This window comes from Otolemur garnettii, unplaced genomic scaffold (assembly GCF_000181295.1).
Source record: "Otolemur garnettii isolate 467f Iridium unplaced genomic scaffold, OtoGar3 scaffold00147, whole genome shotgun sequence".
Lineage (NCBI taxonomy): Eukaryota > Metazoa > Chordata > Mammalia > Primates > Galagidae > Otolemur > Otolemur garnettii.
The window spans coordinates 1,784,098-1,795,910 of record NW_003852542.1 but is presented as its reverse complement, the minus strand read 5'-3'; the positions used below and the strand labels follow the sequence as shown (position 1 = coordinate 1,795,910).

The following is an 11,813-nucleotide window of genomic DNA, read 5'->3' as shown; positions in this document are numbered from 1 at the left end:
TGGACTGTAGTCCTGAATATTAAAGGAGGCCAAGGCTTGTTAACTTTGTTTCATTTAGAGAAAGACTGTAACAAAGTTACTTAAGTGACACAAATACAATGTATCTGTTAGTTGATTACAAAGACATTAAGGTGAAGATATAGTAACAGTAGACAATAACGATTAAGTGGTTGTTATGTGGCATTTAATCCTCACAAATATCCAGATGTTACACTATAGTTTGTTAAGTGTTAAAAATTGAGGCTTAAAGAAATTAAGTAACTTGTCCAAGTTTGTGCCTAAGTTTATCTGCAGACCTTAAATACTAGGCTTTAATATTCAGGTAGAAGGGTGTTAGAGCACTTTTATTTTGCTCGCCTCTGTATCCCTAGCACCTAGAACACTGCTTGGCCTATAGTTATATGCTCAAATATTTGAATAGATATAAAGGGGTCATAATTATTAGCTCTATTATGGAGAAAAAGTTTAGGAAGAATCTATGGCTAGGGCAGTGGCATTCTCTTCATCTGTAGTAGCAACAGATTTAGTTAGATGTGGTTATAAGCACTTCTTTAATCTTATTTTAATCCTACTTTTTCTACTTGGTATGAAGCAAGTTGCTTCCTAATTGATGGTGTTCACATAATTATATATGCTAGGGATGCCCTCCTCCCCAAGTTGTCCATCTCTTCCTTTAAAACTACCTTTTCCTTGGGTCTTCTGCTCCTTCTTAGTCCTGGGAGGTGTACTTTTACCAGGTAAGTAGTCCAAGTTTTGTATGTGCCTCATACCATTTCCTGTTATTGTCATCAGTTGGGTGCTTTGACCAATGCCGAGTCTTTAATCCTTGCATACAAATGGAGCTTGAATGTTGGTTACTGCCAGTCAAGCCATGTAAAATGAGAAACTCTTAGCACAGTATAATAGAAACTGTTTACCCTTAAAATGAATGCTAGACTCTGAGATCTTAGACAAGTATTTTATTTAGGTGTAAGAATGCACAATTAGAAACATAATGAATTCCTTAATTTGTGGAATAGTGAATTAAGTGCATTGTAGTGCTGAGCATGGAGTGGACATGTAATTAAAACTTCTTGACTGAAAACCGTGCCAATCTGTATTCTTAACTTTTAAACTTGGAAATATTTCTTGGCCTTTCTGATGGTTTTCACAATCATATACTCAGGTAAGATGACTATGTGCTAAGAGTGGAAGATTTTGAGATAAGCTTGTTAGATATAATATTCATATAAAGAGATTTTCTGTTGGGGAAAAATTAGCTTCAGATAATCTGGAATATCAAACATTTGGTCAGGGTATTTGATAGGCTAATGATATGCACATTTACAAAATGTCCTACTTGAAAGAAGAATAAATTTGAAAATTATAGGTAGTGAATCATAATTAGTCTTTTTTGGGCCTTCTTAGGAAGTATAGGCCAGGAGACCACTGGGGAAAGAACACAATTTGGCCTGGAATCTAGTTATGTCTATCAGCTTGCATGAATGACTTTGGTAAAGTCACTTTAGTTTCCTCTGAATTGAAAAAAATTTTCGTAGAAATAGTTGCAGAAGAGGCTTACTTTTTGGAGAATGTCCTTAAATACTACCTATACATATAATAAAACTTCTAACGGCACAAATGAAATACATGGTTTTGATAGACTGCTGAAGGATTATTAAAGAAAGATCAAAACTCATCAGTTTAGAACTAAGAACTTAATTCTTCACCTTTTTTGCTGACTAGATATTAATATATAATCATATTGAAGGACCCTCTCCCCACCAGTTCTTTCACATACATCTTTTATAATATAACTAACAATTCAATGAGAGACAGGTATTTTTTTTTTTTTAATTCTAAAGCTAGTAAAGCAAGATACAGAGAGTTTAGACTTTAGCAAGGATTCTTAACTTGGGTTGCAGGTTAATTGGTTTCCTTTGTAATTGTATGTATTTTATGTATGTAAAATCATTCCAAGAAAGCTTCAATATAGCTGAAATTCAAACCCAGATCTCTGATTCTGAAATTTTTATGTGCCCATTCCTCTTGCACTATATTGCTGATAGGTGGGGAGACTGTCATCTAAAACTAGGTTGTGTTTGAGGTTGATGTGAATAATTGAACAGAAAAACTAGTTAATTTAGGGGAAGTTTCAGAGGATCTTGATTCTGTGGCTGGAAAACAGCAAGGAAAATGGGCAGTCTGTGCACATCTTTGTGAAAGACCATTTGGTTTTTACAATGATGTATAAATACAATAAGGGCTCCATAGGTGACCATCTCCCTGCATTGACTACCTCCTTAAGTTGACTTGATTTTCATAGATCAGACATGTACCACATGTATGTTTCAGTACAGTAGGCCTAGTTCCATATGTTGATTTATATATTTTGACCTTATTAGTCTGGTAGTATAGGCCAGGAGAGCATGAGGGAGAGAACAGAGTTTGGACTAGAAACTATAGTTAACAGTCCCTTACATGGTCAATGTACAGAGGTTCTGCTGTACATATAACCAAAGAGAAATATATGAGGCCTTGCCCTGTGAGTGTTAGAAAGTATTCAATAATAACTGCAAAGTTAAAAACCTACCATACCAAGAACTTGTAAAGCTACCTTCCTAGGCAAAGTTGACTGGAAAGTTAGGGATGCATGTTTTGTTGGGGAAGAAAGGAATGTTACATTTCTTTGATTTTTGAGGTATTCTATAGACTAGAGAAAGTTTGGGACTAGGGCTAGCAGTATATTAGTTGGCAGTGTATTACTGCTTCCTAAGTGGACAAGAGAAATAGGTAGGAGTCAAATTCAGAGAGAAATTTATTCATTGATTGATTTTAACAAACATTTGAGGACTTATAAGGTACTATATACCAGTGTTGTACAGTGGTAAATGAAAGAGCAGAGAGACTTTGACCTATTAGAATTTATGTCAGTTAACCACAAATAAATAATGCAAAATGTGGGTAAGTGCTAGGAAGGAAAAGTACAAAGCTTTGAGTATAATGAGCAAGGGGACCTCTCTTGTGATAGAGAGGCTCTTTGGTAAGGGAAGATTTTTTTTGAGAAGAGGATTTTTGAATTGGGTTCTGACAGATGAACGAAAAGTTAACTAGTTAGTAAACTATAGGTTGAAAGGAATATATGAAAGATGTCTATAAAATGATGAGCAGACTCAGTACGTAGATTTATTAACTAATTCATTGAAACCAACATGAGAGATCTCTTTTGTATAAAGAGGGATATTTATTTATTTATTTTTTGAGAAAGTCTCACTATGTTGCCCTCGGTAGGGTGCCATGGCGTCATAGCTTACAGCAATCTCCAACTCTTGGGCTTAAGTGATTCTTTTACCTCAGCCTCCCAAGTAGGTGGGACTACAGGTGCCCACCACAATGCCCAGATATTTTTTTTGTTGCAATTGTCATTCTTGTTTAACTGGCCCAGCCAGGTTTGAACCTGCCACCCTCGGTGTATGTGGCTGGCGCCCTACCTACTGAGCTATGGTACCACCCAAGAGGGATATTTATTTTATTTTCCTTTTTTAAGAGGCCAAATCTTGTTCTGTCTCTAGGGTAGAATGCAGTGGCATGATCAAAACTCACTATAACCTCAAACTACTGGCCTCAATCTCCTTGCCTCAGCCTCTTAAATACCTAGGATTACTGTGTCCAGGTAGTTCTACAGATGTTTTTGTAGAGATGGAGTCTGGCTATGTTGTCCAGGCTGATCTCAAGCAATCCTCCTGCCTTAGCTTCCCCAAATGCTGAGATTATAGGCCTAAACCACTGTGCCTGGCCAATTTTAAATAAAATAAAAGTGTTTTTTAATACTGAATATTGAGGAAATTTATTGTAATTATTAAAACATGAAAAACATTAAAGAGGATCTAGAACAAATTTAAGGGGTAGTATATTCGTAATAAGCTAGAGTGGTTAATATATGGTTTTGTGAACCATTCTTCTGCATCCTACTAGAAACCCATTTTGGAGCTGAATTTTTTGTCTTAAAATATTTATACACATTGTGAGGGTCATTGCCTTAGAGTTGACAGAATTTTTCAAGTGAGAAGCAAAAAGCATTGTAATTGCAGTACTTGGAAAACAATATTTCAAAGGTAGTTTAATTTTCATTTAAGAAGCTAGAGGTAATTCTGGGGGATTATTAATTATTGGGATTATTTATTAATTATTGGACTTTTTTCTGTGTTTAGCAAATAACAAAGTAGTCTTAGATTCCAAACTCTCAGATGAATTTTCCAGCATATTCAACTGAAAACTATATTGAGGATGTGCCATATATTAGGGCTTGAGCTAAATCCTACCAATACTAGAAGAATTCAAAAGCAGGTGGTGGATTGTGTTGATGGGGGAATTATTTTAAACCCACATGTAAGGTCAACAAAGAATTAAAATGCAAGTACTTCTTTTGGGTTTCAAATTTGTCTCTTCCAATTCCCAAAGCTCAGATGTCTAATTAACATATGTAAAAACCTGCTAAGTGGGGGTTCTTTGGTTTCTGGGCTTCAGAGGAGGTTACTTGGAGGACAGAGACTGGCCCCAGAAGCCCTTGACTTCTGCATTCCAAAGTGGTTTGGGAGCCAAAGCCTGCTTGGTTCATGTCTGCTTATTTTATTGTGAGCTGGAAGCTGGAATGGGGACAGCACATCCAGATAAAAGATTCAAGTAGAATAATAAGAGTGTAGTGCAACATGGATGGGCATTTGTCATATTTACTTTATTAATTGAATCTGCTTCTTTTAATTTTGTTTTTCCAGGTGTGTGTCGAGTTTGATGGGGAATCATGGAGGAAAAGAAGATGGATAAAAGTCTATAGCCATCTCCGGAGAGCATTTTTAGTAGAACATAACTTGGTTTTGGCTGAACGAAAGTCACCTGAAATTTCTGAACGAATTGTGCAGTGGCCTGCAATAGTGAGTAAAACATGGGCTTATTGAATTTAGGAGAAGAGGGCCTTTAATCCGTCATGGCTTAATTAAGTCTAATATGTATGTAAAGTCTATATTTGATCCTCTGGAAAATAATACAATAGATGTATAACAATGTGGAAAAGTCAGAAAAGTAGCTAGGATCTCTTGCCAGCCCTGTTAGGAGCTCTGTGACTCTGTGTGAGTCTGTGAGCTTTCTTGGAACTCCTGTTCTTCACTTGAAAAAGAGGAACTGCCAGGTATAGTGGCTTATGCCTATAATACCTGCATCCTGGGACACTGAGACAGGAAGATCATTAGAGGCCAGGAGTTTGAGACAAGCCTGGGTAACATAATTTCTATAAAAAATAAATCAGCAAAAAAAAAAAAAAATCAATTAGCTGGGTATGGTGGTGGGTGCTTGTAGTCCTAGCTCCTTGGGATGCTAAGGCAGAAGGATCACTTGAGCCCAGGAGACTGAAGTTATAGTATACTATGATAATGTTACTATGCTTCAGCCTGGACAACAGAGCAAGACCCTGTCTCAAAAAAAAAAAAAAAATAGGAAAGAAATGAGGAAAAGGTAATGAGGGGAATGTATAGGTCAAAGGTCAGAAATCAGCAATCACATGCAAACATACAGATCCATTTGGTTTGGCCCTTACAGTATTTTCAAAAAATTTGATTTAGTTGCCTATTTTTAAAAATATAGAGAGTACATCTTAAAAATCTAGATTTCCATTGTCTATGTAAAAGAAAACTACAAGATAGGGTAATACTGAGGCCTTGTGATGGTTCCTTATGGCAGCAAGAAGGTAGAGCTCAGTAATAGCTGTTGCCCTCCTCCTGGAAGGGTTTCCAGTCTTGATCTTATTAATCACTTAGGTTCTCTCTGGCATGTAATATCTTTTGGTTCTCAAGATACTATAAATCAGTATATGATTGTGTTGTATGCACATGGTTAACTCTGGTGCATTTAGAGAAGAGTGATTGCTTGTCTGGAGAGGACAGTTCAGGATTTGTGGGACATGAGCTGGGGCTTGAAGACAGAAGCATCAGATTGGATAGTTGGAAAGGCTGGGAGGATGACCCAGAATTGTGAAGGGTCTTGCATGTAGTACTAGCAAAGTTAAGATTTGGCCCATAAGAAGAACTATTGGAGATTTTTGAGGGATGTATGTAGGGTTGTGGTTAAAGTTAATTTGGCTTTCTTTTTTTCCAGCTGCTAAGAATTGGTTAAAATTGGTTAAAAACATGTATATACACAGATTTTCTGCATTAATTTTTAGGAAAGCAAGGATATGTGGACTGAAACCTCTATGTTAATGACTCCCAACATGTATCTGGTTGAAATTATTAGGTTTGAATAAAAATCATGTGATCTGTGACTGCATAGTTGTTACAAGATAACTTGTAGCAGATGAAAAACTTTGTCACTTTCCGTATGTGTGGAAAATTTCCAGTTCCACAATTTTTAGAATTTTTTAGAATTAAACTGAAGGCACTTATGTGCTAAAGCATTTTGTTTTGTTTTAGGTATATAAATCTCTGTTGGACAAAGCTGGTTTGGGATCCATAACTTCTGTTCGCTTTCTGGGAGATCAACAAAGAGTATTTCTGTCCAGAGACCTTTTGAAGCCCATACAGGTAAAACATAGAAACAGAATTAAATTAGAAAAATAGAAATAAAAACTCTTAGAACATGAGAAGTAAAGTACAGTTGACTCTTAAACAATGTAGGCATTACTGTGCCAACCCCACTTGTAGTCAAAAAATCTTTGTGTAACTTTTGAGCCTCTTAAAATGTAAGAGGAGGCTCTTACTGTTGGTTGGAAGCCTTACTGATAATATAAATAGTTTATAACACATATTTTATATGTTACATGTATTACATACTGTATTATTACAATAAAGTAAGTTAGAGAAAAGAAAACGTTAAGAAAATCATAAGGAAGAGAAAATATATTTATTGTTTGTTAAGTGGAAGTGGATCATCATAAAAGTCTTCATTCTCATTGTCTTCAGGATGAATAGACTGAGAGGGGAGGAGGAGGAAGAGCAGTTGGTCTTGCTATCTCTCGGGTGGCAGAGATGGAAGAAAATCCAAGTCTAAGTGGGCCCATGCAGTTAAAGCCTGTGTTGTTCAAGGGTCAGCTTTATTGATGTTGAGTGCTCTGATTCAGATACCTAATAGAGAAGAACACTCATCTTTTCAGCAGTTAGTTGTTAGAGGTCATCCCTTGATGTTTGCCATTAGGTTGGGCTGTCTTTTTGGGATTGAAAGGACATGGGTACTACAGGGGATGGTGTGTGTGTGTGGAAACACCTGGGTAATAAGAGAATAATATTTGAAATACTATTAGCAGGCAGCACCTGTATCTCAGTGGGTAGAGTGCCAGCCCCATATACTGAGGGTGACAGGTTCGAACCCAGCCCCGGCCAGTTAAAACAGCAGTGGCAACTGCAACAAAAGTAGCTGGGCGTTGTGGCAGGCACCTATAGTCCTAGCAACTCGGGAGGCTGAGGCAAGAGAATCGCCTAAGCCCAAGAACTGGAGGTTGCTGTGAGCTGTGACGTCATGGCACTCTACCAAGAGCAACAAAGTGAGACTCTGTCTCAAAAAACAAACAAACAAAAATACTATTAGCTAGTCACAGTGGCTCACATTTGTAATCCTAGTTACTTAGGAGGGTGAGATAGGAGTATCACGTGAGGCCAAGAGTTTGAGGTTATGTTGAACTCTGATTGTGCCATTGTACTCTAGCCTCGGTGACAGAGTGAGACCTTATCTCTTAAACAGAAAAAAAAAAAGGTAGACTATTTATGTATCTTATATATGTGCATATGTATATATATTATATATATACACACACACACGAGAGAATATATGCATACATCCATATAGTCAGTTGTCCTTATTCATTGAGTCTATGTTTGTGAATTGAGTTACTTGCTAAGATATATTTCTGGCCCCCAAATCAGTACATATTCATAGTCACTTGCAAACATGCTCAGAACTGTAAAAAATTTATAAATTCCCAGCAGAGGTCACATAAGGTCATGTTATACCATGGAGCTCCCATGCTGGAAACAAGTGTCTTTTCTGTGGTCTATTTGTCCTGCTTTTTTTTGCTTTTTTGGATGATCTTGCTGTTTAAAATGGCCCCCATAATTAGTTCTGAAATGCTGTGATTATGTCTTAGGGATGAAAGACATTTGTATTAGATAAACTTAGTTCAGGTATGAATTACAGTGCTCTTGGCCATGGTTTTAAGGTTAATGAATCAGCAATACATATTAAGTAATTATTGCTGATTCGCATATATAACACATATAACAAGACACACATATAATGAGATTATGTGTTGATTGGTTGATGAAAGTGTTATGACTAGAGAGAGGTTTGCAGGAACCTACCATTGTTATCTCCTTCAGGAACAATGGTTCAATATTTGCTAACACGTTGTTTTTGGCAACCTCATAGAACACAGCCACTGTGACTAATACGAATAGATTGTGAATATGTGTGTGCATACATATACAGTAGGACCTCTGTAAGTTGACCACCCAAGGGACTGTAACAAACTAGTCAACATACAGAGGTGGTCAGCATAAGGAATTAGGTCTACTGTACTGATATGTACATGTGGTGCAGGTATGGTCTATGAAAATTAGGCCAACTTAAGGAGGTGGTCAATGTCGAGAGGCAGTCAACTCTGGAGGTTAATTGTATGCAATTAGCCTGTAAAACTCCCACCTTCCCCCCTACATTTAGGCTACTGTGTCTTGCCCATATGTAATTATTTGTTATGAAAGTGTTGGGAGGGAGGAGATGAACACATGTTACTGCCCTTGGAATAATGTTGGTTTTATAATACCATTCATCTTTTAGAGTCATTTATGAAGCATAATAGTCCCTTTTACCATAATGTTGGTTTTATAATACCAACTTCTAGTCAAAGGAGATTATTCTTTGGGGCTAGACCTGACTTTTCTGTGGCATGTGTCTGTTTGCTGAAAGGCAGTTTAGGGTCAATGGTCATTGGATTCCTGGGCCTCTATTGGAAAGCCCAAAACATTGGTCATTGGATTCCTGGGCCTCTATTGGAAAGCCCAAAACATTGGTATTCTCTCTGCTTGAGTCTCGCTTGTATTTCCATGTCCTAGAAGTGAGTGAAAGCAAGTCTTATTATCTGAACCTTATTTTATAATGTTTAAGATAAACAGAGGAAAATGATTTCACTGATGTAATTTCAGATGTAAGTTACCTTCATATATAAGGCAGACAGCTTGATATTTTTCCTGCCTTAAAAGGAAGATTGACTTGCTTGTAAGGATCCAGAAATATAGAAGTTGTGGGTATTTTGCTTTACAGAGTGATAGAGTCGTTTTTATATCTTAACATTGTCATCTGAATTCACATCTTTCATGTGTCCAAGCTTTTCAGTTAAAGTAGAACTCTTAGTTTTGTTTCCTGAAATTGAAAAAGAAAAATCTAAATCAGTATTGGTTCTGAGGAAGATGTACCGTGGGCTGTCTGTGTGAATGTTGTCATTAATATAATTTTAATATACAGAGAGGCCATAAAGTTCGTGTGCAATTACACATGAACTGTATAATTAGTTGGGACTATAATGTGGCTGTATAATTAATTGGGAGGACTATAATGTGTGCTCTTGACTTCTCCTGATAATAATAGTGATGAAAGTTTAGTACTTGTCAGGGCATTACCTTGTGGGTGATCACATCAGGCTTCTACTATATGATATTTCATGTTAGGAGATAAGATTACCCCAGTAGGGTATTCACTCCAAATAATCCATCCACAGACCACCTGAAAAATCATTTGACATATACAAAATGTGAATCAAAATTTAAGGTCTGCCTTTAAATTGAATTTGACTCAGTTATCTGTGGGTAAGAAAATGACAATGTGTTTGGACAACTATCCTGATGCTTTTGTTAAGTCCTAAAACTCTCCTAGACAGACTAAAAATATTCTACCTTATTGAAGAGCCCTTAGTGGCTTTCTCCATTAATGTGCTATTTCATCTTGTAATAAGAGTTGGAGAATACAATTAGATTTTTTGAAATTGCAGTAGCAGTGAATAGTTGAGAAAAAACAAAATAAAACAAACCCATTCTGGTAATTAATGTTGAGCTTTTATGGAGACCCTAGATTTTCCTAATGTTCCTGGGCTAAAGAAATACATTTTCCCAATACAGCTCTCCTTTCTACAAGACTAGTTATTCTTCCCAATGGGAGAAATGGATGAATTATTCTTGGCCTGTATCTATTTCACAGTGGCAAAAAAGCATAAGAGCCTGATATTGGAAGGGCTTCTGTGTTTAGCACTGTTTTTTCTTTGCCTTGCTGGAATTTGGTTTGGCAGGTTATTGCTATTGATAGTTTCTGTATACATTTATCATAACTGGGTGTGCACACAAAGCCAGAAGACTATGGAATAGTGCCAACAGAGGAGCTGCTTCCAAGAATTGAGTGTTTCAGAACTTACTCTGAAGCCTTCAGCTATTCATTCAGATTTTCTGTTTGTCCTTCTCACCTCCCTTACTTTTTGTAAAGAAGAATGTGTTTGAAAACTAGGTTAAATGAAACAGTATGAATTCAGTTGTTTGTTAATAACAGCAGTTTCTTACCCGGAATGGAACAGAAGGCCAGTCCCAGTTAAGGGACCTAGAGGTAGGGTGTCCCAGGCTGAGGTGTGCTTCATGATTGTCCCTGGAAGCACCCACATGCTTGCTCATCCCCAAAATGTGTCCACTGTGTACACCCACACTTTCACTAATTGGGGCAAGGAAAAAAGGCTTACTCATTATTTATACTGATGGTATTTGATGCCAAGAGACCTGCATTTCTCTGGAGTTAATCATTACTGTGTGTCAGAGGATTTGGAAGACATTGATGAAGGAAGTATTTTACTGAATGATGAAAAAATAACTCAGTTATGGTCACCTATCCCCCCTGAAGGTTGTGTAGTGTATTAAGTAGCATGTAGTATGTTATGTAGTGCTTAATAAAAATAAAATGAAAAATGAAAATTAAACCAGAAAACCCCAGAACAGCAATTTCAAGGAATAGAAGAACATATATACCTGTCTTTTCTGTGTTTTTTGTCTTTTGCTCTTGCATTTGAATTTATGATTTCCTTATCCCCAGTGTTTGGGATACAGAGTGTTATTTACTTGGATTGACCAGTTTAGTTTGCTCAGTATGTTCTCAGAGCCAAATATGTTATGTTACATTATATTATATTATGTTTAAAATTATTCTTTGAGCCACTCTTAATACTTCTCACATGTTGAGCTTAGGGTAGCTTCACTTCAGTCTGCCCTATACTTGCGATCACCTGATTTCTGACTTTTTGGACTTATCCAGGAATTGCAGTGGTACCGTGCCATCAGATGGCTAGTTGACACTGCTTTAACCCAGCTGATTAAACAAATAGAAATAGCCAGTGGGCTTCAAACTCTTCTTGTTACCTTAACAAGGAATGATCTTTCATTTTTCAGGATGTAAACAGTCTTCGACTTTCTCTTATGGATAATCACAACGTCAGTAAAGAATTTCAAGCTTTGATTGTGAAACATTTAGATGAAAGCCATCTTTTGCAAGGTATTTGGATTATTCGTGATAGTTCATGAGTTGACACGTGATTAATTAGTTTGTAATAAGCTAGGGTTTAGCTCCTCTCACTGATTCTCTCCTGAAAATTTCTTTTTCTGGGGCAGCACCTGTGGCTCAGTGAGTAAGGTGCTGGTCCCATATACTGAGGGTGGCAGGTTCAAACCTGGCCCTAGCCAAAACTGCAATAAAAAAATAGCCGGGCGCTGTGGCGGGCGTTTGTAGTCCCAGCTACTCAGGAGGCTGAGGCAAGAGAATCAATTGCC

At 37.0% G+C, this 11,813-nt stretch overlaps 1 protein-coding gene across 2 annotated transcripts in view; it reads left to right on the top strand.

Moving 5' to 3' along the window:
• Nucleotides 1-11,813, top strand: part of KDM3A (lysine demethylase 3A) — a 53,636-nt gene that overhangs the window by 3,952 nt on the left and 37,871 nt on the right. For both annotated transcript variants that reach the window (XM_012811004.2, XM_023518777.1), the window contains exons 3-5: nt 4,755-4,910; nt 6,441-6,551; nt 11,436-11,538. In XM_012811004.2, the coding sequence (XP_012666458.1) occupies nt 4,755-4,910; nt 6,441-6,551; nt 11,436-11,538 (370 nt within the window). The remainder of the gene's footprint in view (nt 1-4,754; nt 4,911-6,440; nt 6,552-11,435; nt 11,539-11,813) is intronic.